The 23,802-nt window shown below is 45.5% G+C and overlaps 1 protein-coding gene across 1 annotated transcript in view; it reads right to left on the bottom strand.

Moving 5' to 3' along the window:
* Positions 1-23,195, bottom strand: part of Pmfbp1 (polyamine modulated factor 1 binding protein 1) — a 42,518-nt gene extending 19,323 nt beyond the window's left edge. Inside the window, exons 1-4 of the mRNA XM_057753910.1 lie at positions 23,145-23,195; positions 18,191-18,346; positions 9,225-9,473; positions 6,084-6,302 (exon numbers count right to left, since the gene is read on the bottom strand). Of these exons, the coding sequence (XP_057609893.1) occupies positions 6,084-6,302; positions 9,225-9,473; positions 18,191-18,346; positions 23,145-23,195 (675 nt within the window). The remainder of the gene's footprint in view (positions 1-6,083; positions 6,303-9,224; positions 9,474-18,190; positions 18,347-23,144) is intronic.
* Between the last annotated feature and the right edge of the window lie 607 nt (positions 23,196-23,802).

The following is a 23,802-nucleotide window of genomic DNA, read 5'->3' as shown; positions in this document are numbered from 1 at the left end:
TTAGTTTCAAATTACAGAAGTATTTGTGTCTGTTGTCTCTTTAAAAAATAAACCATTGTGACATTGTAGGCAAGTGTATATTTTTCTTTGACTACTACCTCTCGTCCTGTGCCCTCTCTTTAGAGAGAGGACACACGGTGCACACACTTCTAAAACTTTATTTCTACATTTATGTTATAAACAAATCTATAGGATAATGAGTTATGTTGGCCTAAAATGGATTTTGAAACCTAAGATGTCTTAGAGATTTACTCATGGTATAAGTTCTTCTATTCCACCCTGTCCTTTCTAATTGTTTTAAAGTGCATTTATTCAATCTCTTGTTGATGGGCATAGGATATTTATGTTTCTTTTTTTTTTCTAAAATAGAAGCTGAATTGAATACTTTTGCACATCAGTCTTTGAGGACCTGTTTTGGCAAGTGTGTAGAGTAAATTTCTAGTATTGGGACTGTAGTTCACGGCCCAAACTGAAATATGTTTTGCCAAGATGTTTTCAGTGTGTGTGAACGTGCATGCCCGTGTATATGGACGCCAGGGGAAACCCCATGAGTCGTCTTTAGGGACACTTTCCCCCTCCTTTCAGACAGGGTGTCTCATTGGCCTGGAACTCACCAATTAGGCTAGTCTGGCTGGCCAGTGAGCCCCAGGGATCTTCCTCTCTCCAGTTCCCCATCTCAGATTGCAAGCATGTACCACCACACTCAGCGTTTTTACATGGTTCTGGGGATCAAACTCAAGTCCAAGGGCTTTCCTGACAGAGCCACCTCCTCAGCGCCACTAGATCTAAAAGTTTTCGGTAGACAGTGGAAGTTGCCTGAAGTTCACTATCCATCTGTCATCCGTCTGCAGTAGTAATGGGGGGAACTGTTGTGGGGTATTTGTACCCTGTGCGAATATGTATTGCTGTGATTGGTGTAATAAAGAGCTGAATGGGCCAATAGCTAGGCAGGAGATATAGGTGGGACTTCCAGGGACAGAGAGGACTCTGGGAAGAAAGGTGGAGATGCCAGGAGATGCAGAGAAAGCAGGATATGCAGGAGGAGAGGTAACAGCCATGAGACACATAGCATAACATAGATTAATATAAATGGGTTAATTTAAGTTATAAGAGCTAGTTAAATACAAGCCGGAGCTATAGGCTGAGCTTTCATAATTAATTAGAAGTCTCCGTGTTATTATTTGAGGGCTGGCTGGACAAAGACTTGTCACAGGGAACTGAGGCACATAGTTAAACTAGCTCGGAGTTCCAGGGTGGATGGCGGATCTCGGCCCCAATAAATTGTTCTCCCGAATCCCTAGCTCCTGAAGCAAGCTAATTTTAGAAATAGCTCATGTTCATTGAGCGTGAAAGTTGCTGGAGAAAGGTCAGTCAGCAACCCAGAATTGGTCACAGATGATGCTTATGTAAATAATTTAGCACACAGGAGGCAAAAGATTGGGAAACATAATAGAAAAAGGACACAGCAAGAAAACACCTATAGGTTCTAATATCATCTTAATTCTATAGGATAAAAATGGAAATTGATTTAAAAGTCATAAAAGAGTAACTCCCTGAATATAGCTCTCCAGATGAAAAGTACATTAAGCATTGAGAGGTGTGATAAAGATCAAACTAAAACATTTTCAGCCTGTCCCCCCGCCACCCTGAGTCAGGGAAAAGAGATGACCTATGACCTATGAGACATAAGACAGAGATTGACATTGCAGACTTTGGTACTAAGCAGTACAAAGCAACACAGCAAGGCCTTCAGAGACCCCGGGGAAGACGATTTGTTAGTTTGTACATCCAGCTGACTAGCATTCAGAATTATGTCCAAACGATCCTTGGATAGACATGAAAATATTGAGAAAGCTTGCCATTGATGACTGTTTTTGAACGCATTAAGAAGAAATTATTGGATAAAAAAGGAAGTATGAGGATGGGGACCAGGTAAGGTGCATGGCTCGGCAAGGATGTGCAAACACTGGAACCGTTTGTCATCTCAGAGAAAAGATATTTCCCTATGTGATATGAACTGCGCCAAAGCTTTCAAAAACCTGCAGGGTTTCCTCCCTCATCTTAGGATGCATAAGTCAGACGTCAGTATGAGATGAGAACACAGGGGCTGGGGTCTAGCTCAGGTGTGGGGCTCTTGCCTAGTATGTGCAAAGTCCTGGGTGACTCCCAGTAAAAAATAAAGATAGATAGATAGACAGACAGAAATTTAAACCATCAAATTAACCTTGCTTCTTTAAATTTAATAATAAAACAGTTTTAAAAGTGACATTGTGATCAAGTAGAGTTTATTTCAGAAACACAAGGATTATTAGATATATGGAAATTTATTAATATGAGAAAATATTACCTATTTCATTAAGGGACAGGTCCAGCCCATGCTGATTTTGAATTTTCCCTGTATCCCTGGTTGACTTGAATTTGCAATCCCCCTGCCTCAGCCTCTCAAGTGTTGGTATTATAAGCATGTGCCACCAAGTCTGGCAAGGATATAAACAGTTATCTCTTCAACTTGAGAAAAAGTTACTAACGAGAAACTGGGAACAGCCTTGTGCTTAATGTGAGATCTAGGAACACTTTCTTTTTTTCAATTTTTGATTTTTAATTTTTTATTCATTTATTTATTTTACATCCCAGCCACAGCTTCCCCCCATATCCTCCTCTCCAGTCCCTCCACCCCCCCCCCCCACTCTAATTCCCCAATCCTGTCCTCTTCTGTCTCCATCCAGGAAGGGACAGGTCTCCCATGAATATCAACAAAACATGGCATATCAAGTTGCAGTAAGACTAAGCACCTCCCCATGTATTAAGGCTGGGCAAGGCGACCCAATATGAGGAGTAGGGTCCCAAAACTCAGTCCCATAAGAGGACCAAGCTACACAACTGTAACACATGCAGAGTGCCTAGGTCAGTCCCATGCAGGCTCTCTGGTTGCCTGTTCAGTCTCTGTGAGCCCCCATGAGGCCAGGTTAGTTATATGAGCCTTCCTGTGGAGTCTTTGACCCCTCTGGCTCCTACACTCCTTTCTCCTCCTCCTCCTCTGCAAGATTCCAGAACTCTGCCTGTTTGGTTGGGGTTTCTGCATCTGCCTCCATCAGTTGCTAGATAGTGCCTCTCTGATGACAGTTGGGCCAGGCACCAATCTGGTCACAGGAGACGGCCAGTGCAGGCTACTTATCCACTGTTGTTAGGAGTCTAAGCTGGCGTATGCCCCATAAACTTCTGGGAGATTTCCCTGCACCAGACTTCCACCTAACCCAGAAATGCCCCCCAGCAGTCCTCCTTGGCACTCTCCCCCTCTGTCCTACCCACCTCAGCCACTCACAAAATCTCTCTGTTTCCCCTTCCCAGGGAGATCTGGGTATCTCCCCACGAACCTTCCTTGTTACCTAGTCTCTCTGGATCTGGAGATTACAGCATGACTATCCTTTATTTTACAGCTAATCTCTACTAGTGAGTGAGCACATACCATGTTTGTCTTTCTTGGTCTGGGTTACCTCACTCAGGATGATTTTTTTTCTAGTTCCATCCATTTGCCTTCAAATTTCCTAGTGTCTTTGTTTTTAACAGCTGAGTAATACTTCATTGTGTAAATGCACCTCATTTTTCTTTACCCATTTCTCGATTGAGGGGCATCTAGGTCGTTTAGGAAAACTTCCTTTAAAGCGAGGAACAAAGACGCTCTGAGAGGCAGCTCAGTCCAATGAGACAGAACTCACGGTAGTTAACCACCCCATCTCTTTTTGAGACAGAGTCTCTCTATGTAGCCCTGACTGTCCTGGAACTCACTCTGTAGACCAGGCTGTCCTCAAACTCACAGAGAGGTCTCCTCTGCCTCCCGAGTGCTGGAATTAAAGATGTGTGCCACCACACCAGGCCTGAGTAAAATTTGAAGGTGAAAGTGTGAGGTTTAGGAAAGCCCAAGCTGTTCAGCTGCAAATCCAGCAAGTAAGCTCAGTAAAGTGGCTGGTAAGAGATGAATTCTCCTACACACCGGCAAGAATTGTTTTTAAAAGTGTATATATGCATTCAACCTGCATGTGTGTTTGTGTAACACTGGGCGCAGTGCCTGGTGAAGACAGAAGGCATCAGATTCCCTGTAACCCGAGTTACGGACAGTTGCAAGCTGCCATGTGAGTGGGGGGAGTTGAATCCGGGTCCTCCGGAAGAGCAGCCAGTGCTCTTAATGGCTGACCCCCTTCTTTGGCCCCGACAATCCTGAAGATTAAATATATAAAAGCTTCTCTCCAGGCTGGACATAGCATACATATTCAGTCAGCACTTAGGAGGCAGAGGCAGGAGAATCTCCGTGAGTTCAAGGCCATTCTGTTGTACATAGAAAGTTCCAGGCTAGCTAGGACTGCATAGTGAGACCAGGTCTCAAGACAGAAAGAACTCCTGCTCATACAACCAGGAACCACTGTAATATAGCTAGGGATAAACTCAGCAAAAATAAGCGAGGCCTGTGAAGGCAAGTGTGAGTCCTTAGTGAAAATGAGTGATATCCTAACATGTCATGCTCACAGGGCTTGCTAATTCCCCACAGCAATACATAGTATGAGCCTTAGGCAACATACGTGTGAATTTCTTCAAGATGAGATGTCTAAGAGCAGTTATGAGAGCTTGAAATATAGAAACAGTGAAGAAGGAGGGCCTACAAGCTGCTGTTAGACAGGCTGTCCGAGTCACTGAGGGGCTCTGCCGTTGGTGGAAGGAAAGCAAGCCAAAAGTGAGAGTCTTGGATCAGTAGGGGAGGGTTGCCCTGCTCAGCGAACGGTCGGGGACCACTGGAGATTCACATGAAAACGTGTAGAACTAGAGCCACGTTTCATTTCCTGTGCACGTACGGACCGAAGACTGAAGACACAAAAGTGAAAACTTATAAAACGGCTAAGGATAGAAAAGATAAACTTTTATGACCTTAGGAGTTGAGAAGGCCTTCCTAAGCAAGACATAAAGCCTGGAATCTACAGAGGCTGGAGGTTCAACTCCACAAACATTAAAGTTCCCACATGACAAAAATGACATTCGTGAAGTTAAGTGAAATGGCTGGGGACTTCTTGTAGCGTAGCAAAGAATTATTATCATATATATTAAGAAGCGCCCATAAATCAATACAAAATAACAACACCGTTATTTATTTTTTAAAGAAAGGATTAAACTACAAATTTGGTGGCAGCCAGATCCCTTTTGGTAGTGAACCTTTCCTAGGGCTTCCCGTTCAGCTTTCTCAAGGGCTGCTGTCAGCGGCAAGCCACGGAAGGGCCTTGCCTGTCTTAAAGAGAACTGCTTTGCCCAAGACCCAGAGGGGCAGCTTGGGCTCAGTAGCTGATAACGCAGGACGCAAGGCCATAGCCCTGTCCCTCAACTCAAGCTCTGGAGGTTCCATGACACTCTGCAGCTCCCTCTGGAGTAGGGAAGGCCTTTGGGAGACTGCATGGCAGTTCATCTTTTCTCTTTACTCTCTTTCTTCTGCAGGCGCTAATGCCAAGATCTCTGTCCACAAATACTTGGATGCAAATCTCTCTGAGGCCTTTTCCTGGAGAACCCACTGACTTAGAGGAAGTGAGGATTGTAGTAAGGGAAATAGCCTTGCTCTGCCTTTCAGTTTAACATAATTTAGGAGGATCAAATACATACTCTATAAGTCTTCCTTTGCCTGGCCGTGGTGGCACACGCCTTTAATCCCAGCACTGGGGAGGCAGAGGCAGGGAAATCTCTGAGTTCGAGGCCAGCCTGGTCTATTTTGGTTTACATGACAATCACTCAAAATTAGCATATTCTTTGATGTAGCAGTCCTCTTAATAATAACTCTCTCTCCCTCTCCTTCTCTCTCTCTCTGGTCTTATAAAGGTGTATACTAGGCAAGCTCTATCAATTGAGTCCTGCCTCCCAATTCCTGACCAGGAGTAATCTGAAAGAAAATATAAAAGCTGACAATTATTAAGACCGAGTGCTACAAAACTCAGGGGCAGGAACTCATTTGGAGGGACGTTTTTGGTGGAAGAGGCTAGGACCGGTGGAGGGCACCGTGGGAAATGTGTCTGGATGGGCTGCAGCTGCCGGCTGAGGCATGTGGTCCCTACCTGGCCCATGATTCCGCTGAGTTCCCCCTCCAGCATCTTCACTTGACATTCCAGCAGCTCGATGTTGCTCAGGGAGGTCTGGTACTTGTCCCTGTAGAGGTTTAGGCTCCGTTCTAGGGAGATAATCTTGTCCCCCGCCAAGGCGAGCTGCTCTTGCGCCAGATGGAGCTTCTCTCCAGTGTTCTTATGGTTCCCCATTTCCTCCTCGTAGAGAATGACCTGTAAGTGTGGGAGGGGAACCGCGCTGAACCCATGCAAGAGACCAACCAGGAAGGGAAGGCTAGGACCGTGAGATCCAGAGCAAGCGCCTTTAAACTAGAAGCCCCAGTGAACAGTGTGAGTACAACACAGGTCTAAGCGCCCCATCATTTAGTATCAGGTTGTTAGCGGCTGGAGCACTAAATAGGCTCATCTGCTTAGAACTAAGTTCTTAAAGGCAGCGAGTGTGTCTTCTGTTCTCTCTAACATTTGGTAGTGACGGAATAAACACCTGCTGATTAACAGGAATAAGTTTGAGCCATTCCCTTTCTGGAAAGGACTTGGAATGCCCACGTCCTTCCTTGCCTGGGCTTGGAAATCATAGAGTCCCACACGCACATGGTTTCGCGTCGGCAAGTTCCCAAGAGATAGTGAGGGGCCATGATCCGAAGTTCCTCTGAGATCTGCATGGTCCTTATGTGGATGACTTTTCTAATCTGTCATCTGATGGCTATCTCTAGGATGCTCACGAGCGTCCCACTGAGTGAGGACAAGCTCTCCACATGGGAGACACAGCCTCACCTCTCTCACAATCTTGAGGAGACCTGATTTGAAATTAGCAAGTTACTGTCTACAGCTGAGTGTGCTGAGCTGCATGTTGAGTTATGTGTGTTTCGAGGAGTCTGCAGGAGATTCGCCATGGAAGGCTTCATGTGTTTCAAACTGTCCAACTCTTGACAGAAATTGGCCCATTAATTAAGCCGGTTAAACTGCCTCATCTGAGATTCCTCTTAGGAAAGGATTATTTAGTTGACGGTGTCTGTTAGGGAGAGAGGGGCATTTGATATTCATGTGTTATAGCAGAAAGGGCTGGCTCTACTCACATTCCTATAGCATTTCCTATTTTTAAACACGTGTATGTGTGCGCATGCACATACACACGTGTCTATATGTAGCATGTGTATGGGGCCAGCTCTGTTGGTACCCATGTAAATTGGTTTGAGGACCCCTGCAGACAGCGAATTCTGAGCATTTGCTATTTCTTTGCACACAGCCCTTTCCAGCGCCAAGCACTTTTGACTGCTTGCTCCTTCAGCCAGAGGAAAGTTAGGGGAGACCTGTTGATGAGTGAATACCCCCAGGAGTGAATGCCAGTGGTATGGGTTGGGGGTCCACTCTGAGGACTGTTCCACAATGTCTTCCAAAGCTCCCCAGGGGTTGAACCCTGGTTGCTTAGAGCAAGTCATCGACTTCATTTGACCAAACCTCCCATGCTTCTGGGAATCACTTCCTGGATTCAGTACATGACAGTGCTCATAGGCTCATCTCAGGGTGTGCTGCTGGCAGAACACAGCCTTAGACAAGGGTGTGATGCTTCTGTGTTAAAGACGTCAAGGGAGGTAAACAGAATGTTTAGAAAACATTGAGTTTTTCCAGATTGCGGTCTCTGACCTCTGCTTGCCAAATGCTGTCCCTAGTCTCCTCCTTAATAGCTAAATGTTAATTTGATTTTGACTGGGGGGCAGCAATATGTCTCCCAAACGCCACATTTCTTGGCTTCTTAGGAACTAGCATTAGTCTCTCTCTCTCTCTCTCTCTCTCTCTCTCTCTCTCTCTCTCTCTCTCTCTCTCTGTGTGTGTGTGTGTGTGTGTGTGTAACTTCTGGCAAGTGTCCTTAAAAGGAAAACATCCTTTCTTCCCATCTTCCCTTTCGCCTGGGTTATTTGGAATAAGAGTGTGATTGCCGGAGTTCTGGCAGCCACTTCAGGGGACCCGGGGAATGGACATCTTAAGTGGATGGAAGGAGAAAGCTAAAAGTCAGACTTTAGGATCCTGATGGCACATGCAGTTGTCATGACAGCAACAAGCCACCTGCCTCTGACTGTCGCTAACAGCTCTTTCTGGTCCTTGCTGCTAAGTAGCATCCCAGCTAATTCGGGGGTGCTTTATCCAGGTTGGGCTCTGGTGTAGGGTGCAGTGAACAGCCAGTTGGAACACTTAGAGCTTTGTTAAACCACAGTGGAAGCTTGCAGACTTCCCCCAAATGACATTTTGCGGGATAACCTTTCTTTCTTCCTCTCTGAGCATCCATTTTCGCAAACTCTTTCTAAGTCATACTATGTCCTTTAAAGAATTTTCTATGCTCTCTGTACGGCCCTCTTTCAAGCCCCTGGAGTTAGTCTTTAAGAAAAAACACTATCTAAAATACTCCTTGGAATTTTCGTTAAGTCTGAAAGAAGAAACCATCAGGGGCAGGCACGCCTGTGAGTCTGCCTGCCCCATTACTTCAGAGCCACAGTGCTAAGACTGTCTACGCCCCTATTGCCAAGCCGAGCAGAGTCCTGTGGGTCTTTGGAATGTACTTGGGATTTCACTGGGATGATGGTCGTTGCTTTAAAAAAATATTGCTCTGGAGCACCAATATAAGTGAATGTGGAGAATGCACTTACGCTAAGTCTGTAGCTCTAAAACTCTAGCCTGGAGAAACAATATGGCCCTTAGTGACCCACTCGCTGGACGTCTTACCATTTGGGCGGTGCCAGGGATTTATACAGCTCCCAAAGCCAACTTTCCTAAAAACACTCGACTTAATGGATATTTTACTTATTTTTTCTTTTTTAACTCTGAGAGATCTGGAGTCTTTTGTACTTCAACAACCCTAACAATATGGAGGAGATGGCCTCTCACGCATAGATACACCACACGCGTGTGTGCAGGAGCCCCACCCTCCGCACGCATTAATACCTAGTCCTGCGAGTTCATTTAGTTTCCCTCTGCCAACCTTCAGATGGGTCATGCACTAAGGATGGGGGGGGGGCTCCTAGGTTTGCTCCAGGTGGTGCAAGGCCCTCCCTTTGAAACGTGGTGCTTGCCTGCCGTTGGGGAGGGAGTGCTGGAGGTGCACGGGCGCCTGGGACAGGCCAAAGGTCAAGCTCAAGATACCTCGTCTTCCTTGAGCTTGCAGTGATGGTGAAGAAGAACCAGGTCGGAGGTCTGCTTCTCCAGGATCGACTGGTACTGCAGCAGCGAGCAATAGGAGGTCTGCAGCTCCTGGGTGCGGAACTCCAGCTCCTGCTGCAGGGCCAGCAGTTTCTTCTTCAGCTGCTGCAGCTGCCTCAGGTGACACTGCTTATTGGCCCCGAAGTCCACGTGCGTCTCCTTGAAGACCAGCGTCTGGGCTTGCTTCTTCTTCTATAGCACAGGCAGGATGTAGAGAACACGGTTAGAGGCCACAGAGTGTGTAGTTACTCTTTGGCCTTTTCGCGTTTGTTCAACCATCCACACCCAGCTCTCCACCCTCTGATGCTTTCATCCACAGAGAAATAATGTCTAAATATTTCTTTTCATGCCTCCGAGCACTGTATCACTTCATATTCCTGTTCTGCGAGAAGGAATCAAAAGAAGAAATGACCCTTCTTGGAAAAGAGTTAAAATGACATTTATTTATTTATTTGTATGGGTGGGTGGGTATGCAATCTACTGTGGGCGACGAGCGGAGGTCAGAAGGCAACTTTTGGGAATTGGTTTTCTCCTTCCACCAACTCAGGCCATCAAGAATGGTGGCAAGTCCCTTTGCCCACTGAGCCATCTCACTGCCCTGCATCCCCAATCCAGAGCTATTATTCATGTAGGCCAGAAGAAAAGTAATCATTCATGTAAAGGATCTATAGAGATATGGTTAACGCTGTGCTCACTTGTTTCATACACGTGGAAAGAAGACAAGCTTGGGCTGGGAGGAAGTAAAGTTTTGATCAATGGTTCCTGAAGTGACTTAAGTATTAAGAATATCCAGGTAACAGAGCTAAGTTTGCGGGAGGAGATGTGAAATTCCCTCCTATAAAGTGAGCCTTAAGTTCCAATAGACAGCTCTTGGTTACCCACAAGACGGAAGTGGCACTCTTGCTCCGTTGGAGGTATCTCACTGGGCCGGTGATTTGCTGTAGTTTGTCGGTTTTCCAGCTTTGTAGGACCACAGATTGCTTTTTTTCCCGGGCACCTCACACAGCACCTTCCAACGCCGTGCCAGTCAGCCTTCAGAAGGCTTCCAGGTCAGTTCCAGCTCAGTCCCTCCAAGTCCTGTGTTCAGAGTGTGTGGTGTGCTCAGCACTAGGATCTTAAAGATGTCTTTGCTTACGGAGGACACTGGATGAGGGCTGATGGGCACGGGGTGGGGGGAGTAGAGTATTACCTGCAGCCTAGCCTAGAGCAACGGTGTGCTGCCTTCCTAGGCTCAGGTACGTTTCTTTCTGTGTAGCTTGCACCGTGTGAATTTCTGTGCCCTGTGAAGGGGGGCAGTCAGGCCAGTTGCAGTTGGAATATGGGGCCTTAAGAGTTTCCATTCACCCTTCTGCCATGCAGATCGGGCAGCCTCGGTTGACAATTCAGTCCTGGTCCAAGTCTAGCGTCACAGGGCAATGGGCTGCGTTTCTTTGGTGTCATTCCAAAGCCTGGCCTGGTCTCCATCATGATTTCCAGGTCTGTCTGGGACTTTATAGGGAGGAAGACTGACTCAAAGGAGGGAGAAGAGGTGACAGCCCTTACTAACTTTCCCTATTACCACTGTGGTGTGCTCAGCAATCGAGTTTTACCTTCAGGTTCTGGGAGACTACCAAGAGCAACAACGATGGCTATACTGTTGTTTAGTCTCTGGGACTCAAGGCATTACAAATAATGTTTCTATAGTTTCATTGAGGTTTAATAATTTGTAAACGATAAAAGTCTTGCTGTTGATAAATATACGATTTCTTTTTTTTTTTTTTTTTTGGTTTTTCGAGACAGGGTTTCTCTGTGGTTGTGGAGCCTGTCCTGGAACTAGCTCTTGTAGACCAGGCTGGTCTCGAACTCACAGAGATCCGCCTGCCTCTGCCTCCCGAGTGCTGGGATTAAAGGCGTGCGCCACCACTGCCCGGCCCCGTATACGATTTCTTAATTGCGCTCTATTTGTAGAATTATGAGAGCGGGCTGTGGACATGGCTCTGTTAGTAAAGTACCTGCTGTACAAGCATCAAGGTCGGAGGTCAAATCCCCAGAAGCCATGTAAAAGCCAAGCATTGTCTTTGGAGGCTGTAGCAATAGCGCTGGTTATGTGGGGAGAGTAGAGACAGGTGGATAGACAGACTGCCCAAGCTTGTTAGCCAGCCAATCGGTGATCTTTGGATTCAGTGAGAGACCCCGTCTCAAAAGAGACACTGGGATAGTGGAAGGCATCCAGTGTGGCCTCTATATGCACAGAAATCTGCACATGTGCATTCTACATACACACACATACATATCTTTCATAGCGTTTACAAAGGACACATGGCATGGTCTACCGAAAGTCAGCTGTAAGAAAGCCAAACCAGGAGCAGAGAAAACGCACAGGAGGCGGCTATGGAAGAATCCGGCAAGGAGAGAGTGGTCTGGAGCAATGTCGTAGTAGTGGAAGTTAGGAGAAATGGTTGGATCCTAGGTCTATTTTGAAAATAGAGCCTTCAGAATTCACCGCTGAGTTAGATGTTAGGCTGTGGGGGAATCATGGCCGTCCAGACAGAGTGATTTTAACAGCCTGAGTCACTGGAGAGATGGAATTTTAATGAAGTTTGGTTGAGATCCTAGGGAAAGAAATCGTAGGTGAGAAGGGTGGTGGTGGCAAGGATGAGACAGAGACAGCCAGCTCAGGACCACAAAGATAAATCCTGATGGTGTCAGCCCAATCGGGGCTCCTCTTTCCCAGCCCCCTTTGAACCTGACCTCGCTCCCCATGCCTTGGAATTCAGAAGATGGACAAGAAATGAACCACGGTTGTCACCAGGCAAAAGAAATATTCAGCAAAGACAAGTTTAATGTTTGGATCCAGTAACTCATGAATGCTGCTCCTAGGAAGGGGACGAAATCTGTATTTACAGAATGTAGTTGTGATTGTCTATGTTTATATAGAATCCTGTTAGGTGCGTTTAGTCTCCCCAAGCTAATGTTGTGGTTCTCACAACTCACTTGCTAATGAGGTTCGGAGAAGAGGGAGTTGGGCATGCGTGTGGATGTGTGTAACACACACACTCTCTCTTCTCTTTCTGTCTCTCTGTCTGTATCTCCATCTACATATACCCTACACAGGCACACAAATGTCTCTACAGGGAAGTATCCAAGAGCTCAAATCCTCTTGTCTATACAGATAGAGGGGCTATTGGGAGCTACATAGGGAAGAAAAAAAAACTTCTTGCAGCTAAATAATGTGGGCAGAGCTAAAGTGTGGCGTGAACATTTTGAGTTAGAGCTGATTTTGAGGGACTCGCTTCAATGAAGAGAATACCCCAAGTCCCCGATCATCTGAGCTCAAGTCATTTTTTTCTCTTGACTTTTTTTTTTTTTTTTTTTGCAAGCAAACTGATTGCTGAAGGTTAAGACCTAGGATCTAGTAGAACAGGATTGGATCTGCCCCTGTACTGCTGGACACGGAGGCTCCACTGGAAACTCTGCCGCTGTCTCCTTGGGTTTATTCTTTCCTTGCATCTCCCTTATGTCTCCACTCTTCTCTCCATTGTCCAAAAGGACGAGAAAAGCCCTCGTCGTTTGAAAGCAGCAAATTGTCTTTTCCTCCTAGCACCTGGGGATGACAGAGAGTTCAGACTTGCTCACTGGCTTTGAAGGCTTCCTGTGGGTATGAGATGTCGTTTCCTGAGTGCTGCGCACGAATCCCTCCATCCTGGCAGCCATACTAATGAACTGCAAGTCGTTTCTCTTCCTCACAGCTCATGCGGAATCCTTCTGGATTTGACGTTAGTTGGAGGTAACACGATAGAACAGCCAGATGGTGGGGTGTTTTGAACTCTTGCCTTGTGTAACAAATACAGCACCTGGACTAATGCCACCGGTTAGGAAGACTCAAGAACCGCTTAAGCCCACAGAGAAGCTGGAATTTTATGGGATGGGAATTTTAGACTTTTGCATATTAGAGGTGCCTATGGGTTTGGAGACACCAAATTTTATAGATGAGGAGAAATGTCTAAAATTAGTTCAGACCTATTAAATTTCTGCTTATTTGTTCTTATATATTTAAAAGTTTGTTTTCTTAACTCTTGATAAATATGAAGCAATAGTAATAGGTTAAAATGAATGATAGGTTAAATTCACAGGTTACTTATATGTGTGACAAAGGACAGATTCAGACAGCCACCTTTACACTTTCTATCGTGTGTATGTGTGTGTGTGTGTGTGTGTGTGTAGGTGTGAATACATGTGGGGCCAGAGGTTGAAATCAGGTGTCTTTCCTCAATTACTTTTCTCCTTAATATTTGAGACAGGGTCTCTTACTGAATCCGGAGCTTGCCAGTTCGACTAGGCCAGCTCTGAGCTGCTCCAGGAATTTGCCATTTCCTCCTAAGCTCCAGTGCTAGATTTACAGATGTGCGTCACCACAGCCAGCACTAGCACAGCTGCTGGGGAGCTTCATCCAGATCCTCACGCTTGCACTGAGCCACCTCCCCAGTCCCCATCTTCTTTTCAAAAGTTTTTTTTTTTTCTAATGAATATATAGACATTATATTCTTCCTTGAGTTTTAATTTGGAATCTGGAAAGAAAAGAAAAAAAAAAACCCAAGCAAGTTGGAAGTGCCTTTAAAGAAGTAATACTAGCTCTCTAGATAACTGTCCAGGGTTGGATGTGACTCTGGAAACCATCTGGTCTACCTGGTTTCTCAGCTAGATTTCTGCCCTGGTCTTAGCCACGTGAAAAGCTGGAGATGTCTGTTGCCCATAGGAAGCTGTTCCCATATTTCACCAACCTTTCAGCCCCACTGGAAGCGAAAGTCAAAGAGACGGTAACTATTGCTCCTTCCTTGCCTACGAGGCCACTTGATCGCGGAAGGAAAATTAATTGGCCTGGCATGATTCGTTTTTTTCGAAAAGTCACATTGGTTCCCACCCAATACTTTGTGCCTTTGAAGCTCATGCTAATTGATTGATGTTAAGTTCTATATTTTCCCTGATACTGAAGTGAGGCTGACAGGTCTATAATTACCAGGATTGTCCTCTCTCTCTTTTTAAGAAGATGAGCACTTCATTTACCCTTTTTCAGTCTACGGGGACTGCTTTATCCTCTTGAGTTCTCAAAAATAATCACTAGCAGCTATGTAATAACACCTGCCAATTCTTTAAGCACTCTTAGAAGAATGTCATCAGGCCCTGCTGATTTGCCTAAAGCTGGCTTTTCAAAATACTTTAACCATTTCTTCCTTCTTCAGGCTTGTGCGTTCTGCCTCACAGGTCGGCACTGTTCTGATAACTGTGCCCCTGATAGTTTTCTTTATTCATTTAAGAACTTAGGATTCCGCTGTCTTTCCCCCCAGTCATTGCCATGAGCTTCCTTTCCCGTCTTTGAGGTGTGGCGTGAGATACTTCCTCGGACCTCCAAGTTAACCTTCTTTATCACTAGAGAGGCTTGCACGTTACTGTCTATGTAATCTATAAATTATGGGCACTTTTGTTGAGTACAGAGCTGCATATTCAGCGACGGGCATTTTATTAAAATGAATGTTTGTGGTTTAGACATTTTTCTCACCGGACCTCTGCTTACATAGGGGCCCATTTTAAAAAGCTATTTTGCAATGATTCTCTATTCCTAGACAAATGCCAAAAATAGGACAAATTTCTCATGCATCCTCCTTTATATTGTCCCAATGTTACCTTCTTATGCAACCCGACTAAGAAATTAACTCTGGTAGATGATCAGGAATGAAACTAGATACAGTTTTTGAATTTTGTATATTTTCCATTAATTTTTATTTTCTGTTCTCTCATCCAATTCAGAACCTTCCATTGCATTTAGCAAATTCATTAAAATTGCTTTCATTACCAGTGGTTCAAAATGATAGTGTGATAATGCTCACCAGGCTTCTACTAATCTTCAGATAGTCAACTAATTACCTTTACTTGAAAGCATACTATTTTCTTTATATCTATTTATACTAAAAATGGTGCCCTCCATCCATCTCTAAGATTAGTTCAATGATATGAGTTCCGGCCCATGGGTATGTTCCCCAAACCCCCACCAGTGAGTAAAACCTGGGCAAATTGCTAAAAAGGCTCTCCTTTTTCTGATATTTATTCGGTTTCAGCTTTGTGTTTGTGTGTATGTGTGTGTGTGTTTCTGAGTACGCATGTCTGCCTGCATTTGTGTGGAGGCTAGAAGCTGATGTCAGACATCTTCCTCAGTTGCTGTCCATCTTATTTTTGGAGAAACAGTCTTTCACTAATATGTAGCTTTCCTATTCAATCAATTTGATTGGCTGGCTAGCAAGGCCCGGGGGTCGTTCTGCCTCCACCTCTCCCGTGCTGAGGCTATAGGCATACACTGCTCCAGTGTTTTATTTGAGTACTTTCTATGAGTTTGGAGGGTTCAAACCCAAGTCCACATCCGCATGCTTGTGTATCAGGCAATTTTACCTACAGACCCATTTCTCCAGCTTCTGACTTGTTTTAGAGCTGTGTCTTACTGTATAACTCAGGTTAGCCTAGATTTTGCTGCATGGGCCAGGATGGATTTAGGCTGGTAATCCCCCTGCCTCAAGCTTCAGGGGCAGGCAAGTGCAGGCTAGTACCCAAAGGTGAAGTGCCCATCAGTTCTCTGTCTTGGTACCCTACTTTAAAATAATTTCCTATCTTAAAAAAAAAAGATTTTATGCCAGGAGTGGTGGCGCACACCTTTAATCCCAGCACTCAGGAGGCAGAGGCAGAAGAATCTCTGTGAGTTCGTGGCCAGCCTGGTTTGCAAGAGCTAGTTCCAGGACAGTTAGGGCTGTCACACGGACTGTTACTCTGTCTCGACTCTAAAAGATTTTATTTTAAATTATGTGTGTTTGTGTGTCTGAGTGTGGGTTTGTACCGATGAATGCAGTACACATGGAGGTCAGAAGAGGACGCCAGGCACCCTGGAGCTGGAATTACAAGAGGTTGTGAGCTGCCCAGCGCTGGGAATCAACTCTGGTTTTCTGCAAGAGCAATCTGCTCCTGATGGCTGAGTCCTCTCTCCAGTCCCAGAACCTCGTTCTCTTTGCCACAAGCTCCGCTCTGCTCCTGGGTTTTGGAGTCTGTGTTCTTTGGTTTATAGGGCCGTGCACTTTCTCTTCCATCACCCATCTCTCCCTCCTTCTATTTCTTTTGTTACACATAACATCTGATATAATAGTTTACTTTTCTCCCCTAAATATGGTCCTGAATCAGGACCTCCTGCCTATTTCCCCATCTCCTCATCAGTATTAGTCAAAATTCCAGAAAGCTTGGTGTTTCTTCTTTGTCAGCACAGTTCATTTCCAGCGGAAAGCAGGTCTTGAAGGGGCTCTGAGGAGATGGGTGTAGGTCTCCATGTAATTGTGTGTTTGTACGCATAGCGTGCAATTTAGATTTTGCACTAAGTGCTAGGGAAAAAGACCTCTGTTTTAAAGCTTGTCTCAAGCTGTTAGACCTTCTTCTGGGCAATTAGAATAATAAAATGTGATTTAATGCCTTTCTCCCTCTAAGCTGCCAGACGCATTTATAAGCCCATGGCTTCCTCTGACTGGGGCGATAAGTAAACTCATGGTAGCTGTGGTGGAAACATCCTACAATGTTCATATTTAGAAAGAAATAAATTATGATCGTCTTCCTGAGATTGATTTAGGAAAACCAGCTGATTTTTTTTTCTTTTTTGGTGATTTTCTTGAGCATGGTCAGTAAGAGGAGGTGGAATTGCTTGGCTGGTAGTGGATGCAGGCAGCTTCAGGGAACAATGTGTGGTTCATATCGTGAAGTGGAGCATCCTGGGAGCGTGGTAACAGATGCAATGAGGAGAGGCCAGCAATGTGTGGCTACCTACACAGCAGCTGGGGGTCTAACCCAGGGATTCTGCGAGGGTCTGAGCAGCAGTAGCTATGTTTACATGGAACTTAGTTTACGATCAGAAAGAAAGGGGCCACAGTAAGGAATTCTCAGAAATCATTCCATCTGCTCCCCAGATTTGTGTCAATGCATTTAGAGACTGGCTTAAACGCTTCAGGTTTCGAGTTTGCTAAGAGAAAGAGAGCCTCAAGTTGAAAGGAAATTGCTTAGTTGGTGCACTGTCTAGACCTAGAGGTTAGTGTTAATTCAAAGTCAGTCTTGAGAAAGACTGACAAGGCGTAAGGTCTGTCTTTTCACATTTGAATAGGGTGTGGGTTACCACTTGACTTGCTTGGGCTGTGAAGTCAGACCCCACAACGAGGCACTGAGGGTCAAGTAGCTTATGTGGGAGGTGGTTGTAGAAAACTCAGCCATGTTAGGGATGGAGACAAGGAAGGGGGAGAAGCAGGTTAAGCTTGCTATGACTGATCCACTGGGCTCAGTCTGATGGAGGAATTCTGGGAAGGAGCAAAGGGCCAGCCTTGAGTTAGCTTGGACTGAGGGGGAAGGGACATGGTAATCTGATCGGTCTTCTCCATATCTGTTATCGGTTGAGGACTCTCCGGCACTTCCTGATGTAATGACTGGATTCCAGCCTCCAGAAGAACGGCTCCCAGGCAGCGAGGCACAGTTGTGGCATTAAGAACACCCGTCAGCTGATAACGCAGAGATGCTTCAGAGAGGGCACAGTGGCATTCATCGCCATGGCTAACTTGGAAGTTTGCCTGAGACCCACCCTTATATCACTGTGATGTAGTATTTTCAGGACGAGCTAAATCCAGATAAGGAGAAAGATAATATCCAATATCGTGATAATGCTGGAAATAGCTAGGTTAAAAAGCCCCAAAGCTAGGAATAATGTCTTTTGTGTCAGACCATGTGTGGTATGATTAGTTCCCTCACTGCTTGGTGATTCAGTTCTCTGAGTGACCCACAGGAGAACTCTCTTTCGTTCCCATCAAAAGAAGCTACGGTTAGTCAAGAAGGGCGAGGCAGGCAGCCGCTGCCCAGTGCCTTACGTGGCTCTTGTTTATCAGGGCCTCCTCCACACACAGCTGGTTCTCTTGCAAGGTCTTCCCCTGTCTCTTACAGACGTCATGGAGATTCTTGATGTCGAGCTGCAGGCTCAAGAGCTTGCTGTTCAGGTTGTTCACTTCTCTGTCTCTCTCCCCGGCCTAGGCAGCCAGAAAAAACAAAAGCATCAGTTAGGAGCGACTGAGGAAACACTTGCTTCCTTCACTTAATGAGTTGACAGGGAGCTGAATTTGCTGCGAATCCGCTCACCGCATCTCTGCTGGTATTACTCATCTCGGGTAACGTTTACACAGGATCCATTGGTGAGGTGTCTGAGTGCCCTGCATTAGTCAGACAATTACTTACTTATATTAATTAATCTTCGCCACGCTGCTGTGGGTGCATCAGACAATTCCCCTGTTTTTCAAGAGGAAGTCAGGGCCTAGAATGATTCCAGGCACCCGGAGAACTGTCTATAAATATTAATGGTCTGCCACTGATGAAATAAACATATCGAGATGTCAAATGAACTTGTCAAGACCACAGTGAATCAGCGATGGAGCTGATGAGGGATTCTGAAGCCTCACAACTTTCTCTTTATTCATTAACCACCGCCCCCCATCCCCCACCCCCGCCTATTAACTTAGTGCTTTTCTTTACAAGGCTTACCATTGGGAGCAAAAGAGAAAGGCCTGGCCTGATCAGTAAGATCCCCTGACTTTGATTAAGAGTTAGAAGGGTTAGCTAATTGTTGCTAGATCAGAATGGAGAGTAGTGACTCGGATCAAAACAAAGTGTGCAGAGAGAAGCGACTTGGGTGGGGAGGGGGGTTGGGTACAAAGCGATGGCAAGTGGGTGGGCTCTCTACCCCCCACGAGGCCGGTTTCCAGCGTGGGTGGTGGTAATGTGGGAAGAATTTGGCAGGAAGCATTCGGCGCCCCTGAACGCTTCCTTCCTGTGCCTGCACTGCTCTTCTTCATGCTTTAGAGGAAAGAAGGAAGAAGAAGGAAAGAAAGGTTCCCAGCTCCCATGTGAACCAGCAAACTGGTTAGTGAGGTTGAGCTGGGGAGCCAAAGAGAGAAGGGGAAGAAACTCTTAAAGACGACATTTACACAGAAGGCCTTTGGCTGATGTTAGCCCCATCCTATAGGACAATGCGGGGCATGATTACATCTCACAGTTGATATTGATTGTTGGGAATGAGAGTTGAGTTCTCAAACTCTACACCAGTGATATAGTGGCCAAGGACTGCACCATGGGATGTGAGCGACCAAGCACTCCCAGCTCTCTGGTGACCCCAGTGGCCTTAAAGCAACTGTTTCCAGAGGAATTCAGGGGAGGGGACACAGCAATGGGGCATGGATCTGAGCAGCCTTTCCAAGGCCTCACATCTGGTTAGGAGGAGGGTCAGCGGATCACCCATGGAGCCAGGGTCCCGCCACCCTTACCACACTGACGCGGCTTCTGGAATACATGAACTACACAACACACACTCCCATGGGAACTAGAGGCCTGAGATGGGCACAGTAAATCAGGTGTTAGCGGACAGGTCCATTTGGAAGACCTTTGAGCAAGGCCAAGGTGGGCCAGAGGACAGTGTGGGAGCTGGAACCACAGTGTCAGGGTACCCGGAATCCAGAGGGTTCCCAGAAGCCTTCCGTCTCAGCTGACTCACTTCTACATTTCCATTTAGTACCTGCAGCCCCCCCAACCCCCATCACTTTATAGTTTAATTAGGTTAACGGCTCAGCTTTGTCATTAAAAGGATTTCATTATCTCAAAACCTCTCCCTCCCCCTTCCCAGCTCCTGTCCCTCACTCCACACTTTCAGAAAAATCACACTGGACGTCAACTGCCCCAGGCATGTGATTACCATTAAGACAATTACCAGGGACTCTCTTAAGAGAATGTGTGTGCGGAAGGTGGTTTTAAAAATTGGCATGCAGACACTTTTTTTTTTTAAACTTGAAAACAAGACGTATGGTCCCAGGAGGGAGCAGCTGCTTCACTCTGGCACTGTAGAGGCCTTTCTCATGGTCGTGCTGCAAGGGATGGTGTGGAAACTCACCGGGGATGCTCAGGGTCCCTCGGCTCTGGCTACAAAATCACTTCTATCATCTGTGAATTAGGTATCAATGCCACGCTTGCCCTACAGGAGGGTCTGAGAATGCTCTGCACCTTCGTCTTGATGCTGATTTTGTCTTAAGGTGAGGACCGTGTTCTAGGGTTGCTTGGAATGGAGCCACATCCACCGAGGGCTCCATACTACAAAGCCAAAGAGACTCAACTTGAGTTTCCCCAAGTTAACAGTTTAATGCACTTCCTCATGCTAGTGAAAACATCCACTCTCTACGGTTGGACTACCCTCTGAGTAGAAAGCCTAATGTTACCCCCTTCCTGTCTACCACCAGGAATTCAGAGCGGGCCTTCAACGTCATGTTATTTGAATATTTAGGATCAGCTTGGAGCCTCTAAGGAATGTCTTCATTTATAAAACAAGAGGCTTGGGAGAAATCACCTTCCTTTGAAGTTCCTTAAACCAGTTGAATAACAAATGTGTTTTGCTAGACGTCAGATGAAATTTGCTAAAATAAAAATGTAACCGTTCATTCATTCCTAAACAGCAAATCACGGAGGTCTTGAGGTATCAGAGCAGGAGCGAAGGCTCGTGAAGAGCAATGAGATGCTCCCCAGCCTCTATTTTTAATGCACTTAGTTGTATGAAGTGGCTGTGCTCAGAAACTCCAGAAAGGCGAGTGTTCCTGGGGTCCTAGTAGGTCTAATTTTCTAATATCTTGTACAAAACACTAGCTGTGAACTATTTATAATCCCAGGTCCTTTCTGTAGAATGAATTTCCAGGCAGATGCCTTTAGAGTATCAGTATGCATTAGGTATGGATTTATTCCTACATTTCATCAATCACAGCTCTGTCAGCAGTACTGGGGTAGGAGACAGACCAAGAGCTGTAGTGCTGATTCTTGGGTACCATCTGATCTCATCATGGATCTGAAGTTGTTAGTGACGTCTGAAATAACAAACCTCTGTTGCTAGGAGAGGTTTCATCTCCATAAGCCGTGGACTCGGATACCCAGTTTTACTTATGTAAGATTCCAACCTGGCTACTCTGCCCGGAAGCACATGACATTGGCCGAGCTACCAACCCACAGGTAAAATAGTAAATGCCAATACTGCAGTTGCCTTCATGAGCCTGGAAAATAAGCTATTCAATGAGAGTGAGTTCTGCATGGGTTAAGCAAGCCTTTGGTTAATTAGCGGAGCTCCTCAAACACGTGTCTTAAGAGGGGGACAGCATGTGGCTCTGAGTTTTAAAGGACTGACAAATAGATTCATGTCTATTCTCAGGTCGAGCTGTGTCAGACTTAAGCTTATGACTCAGCAGCACTTGAGAGAAAAGAGTATTTAAAATTCAAAATGGTGGCATTCTGGTGGTTTGGGGACTTGAACAAAGCGGCTTTGAAAAAACTGGGGTTGTAGTTTCTAGGCTAGCTTTGGCATCAAATGGTGACTTGGGTAGTCGTCTGTGACAAATTCTCTATGGATGAAGACAAATCTTCTACAAATAGTGGAAAGCCACTTTTAACCCTCGCAGTCCTACAACCCCTGGACAGATACCAATCTATGGTGAGCGTTGTGCTTTAGGAAGCCAAAAGCTGGGGCTGAGATGTCTCAGCAGGTTACGACGCTGGCTCCCCAAACCTGGGGAACTGAATGGGAGATCAGAGACCCACGAGGTGGAAGTTGTTTTCTGACCTCCACCTTGCCCCTATAAATAGATAAATGTAATAATACTTTATGAAATCAAAGCCATAAAACTATCTTGTCTCAGGAATTTTTACATTTTACTTGTGATAATTGAGTTTACACTTATTAACCGTAATTCCAAACACTAATACGAATATTGCTGACCAGAATATCAAGTTTAATTTTATAGAAACATTGCAGTTTTTGTATTACTTTGGATGGGAATTAATGGAAAGTCATTCAAATTTTAGAAATTTTAGAAATAGCTCTGCTTGCATAGCAAATAATATGGACATGTTAAATCCGGTGACGCTGGCACACATGCAAGGGTACTTTAGGATACACGTGGTATATGGCAGAGATTGGCTACCTGTGGAATGTGAGTTGCTTTTTGTTGGCACTTCAGGAATTCCTTCATACTTTGGGCCATCATGTCCTGAGGGGCTAGTCTGATAGAGGGCAGGCTCCAGTAGAACAGAGATCTCTATTTCATTTGCTTTTCGAACATCCAGCTCCTAGAACAATGCCTGGCACATTGAAGGTGTTCCAAAGACATACGTTAAATTGAAAAAAAAAAATAGCCTAGAAAGTTCACACCAGACCCTTGTTCCCAGCAGAACTAGCAGCAGGTCCCATATGGCAGTAGTAACCCAGCAGGAAAGCAGCATAAATGTTTGGGTTAGGAGCAGCTTACTTCTTGGCGGGAGCCCATGCCGATGTGAGACATCTCTACACTTATCCCCAAGGGACCTTTTCCATCCTTTGTGGAACAATGAAGGAATTAATACATAGAATTTGGCCAACTCTTTAACCACACAAAGCAGAAAACTCCATTTCGACATCCTACTAGATAAAAAGAGATGTTGGCAACTATAGAAAATGTCTCTTAGGTGCTTTTACACCCAGTGCCTGATAGCTACCTAGCAAGCATCTGAAATCCCGCTCATCATGTGTACTTCTAAGGAGAGGCGAAGGAGGCTCAGAGAGAGTGGGCAGCACGGTCCAGGTTACTCTGTTGTTAGATCTGGACCCAGAGCTGTGAGGCTTAAATCTGAGACCTTAAATCTATGGTCTGTGGCTTGCTCTGTTCGTGGTATTTTATGATAGGTATACCTGGAATTTGGAGGCATGGAGCTTGCAAGAGATCCCTTTCCACAAAGGTTCACCTTCACGTAGGTAGGAGCTGGGAGCCTTACCTCATCTTTCAGTCCCTTGGCAGTTCGCAATTCTCCTTTAAGCTTTAGCATTTTTGTGAGCTTTGTTATAAACCTGAAAAAGTCCAAGTGTTTAAGATGGAAAAAAGTATAAACGAGTCCAGCCCTTTGAGGATTTTCCCAGCTGGATGGATGCCCTCAGCTGGGGAGCTGGAAAAGTCTCCTAAACTGTTAACAACACCGGCTTCTCTACCCATCTGTGTTTCCACGTGCGTTCAGACCTAAGTGAGGGAGGCAGAGCTGTAGTCTACGTCTTTCCCAGAAAACCACCATGTGCTGGACGAAAGAGTTTCTGAATTTGCTCCTCTAGGGAAGAAAAGGGTCTCGCTTCCTTTCTAGACTTCTAAGTATTCTGCAGGTCAGATATAGTTAAGACTTACTCAGCTTTTTTTAATGATCCAGGTAGGATCATTATTTGTGTGTGACCTATTTCCATAATAACTCTGGGGGGGGGGCAAAGATGACTCTTATCCCCATCATACAGAGGCAGAAACTGAGGCCCAGAGATGTGAAAATGCTTACCCAAGGACACACAAGCTCTCTTGCTAGTCCATGAAGCTCACCTGTTCATTTTATCACTGTGAATTTGAAATGTCCAGTGACGTGATTTTTTTTTTTAAGGCATCAACTTGCCACGGTG

The sequence above is a fragment of the Chionomys nivalis genome, chromosome 21, assembly GCF_950005125.1.
Source record: "Chionomys nivalis chromosome 21, mChiNiv1.1, whole genome shotgun sequence".
Lineage (NCBI taxonomy): Eukaryota > Metazoa > Chordata > Mammalia > Rodentia > Cricetidae > Chionomys > Chionomys nivalis.
This window is presented reverse-complemented; position numbering and strand designations above follow the sequence as displayed.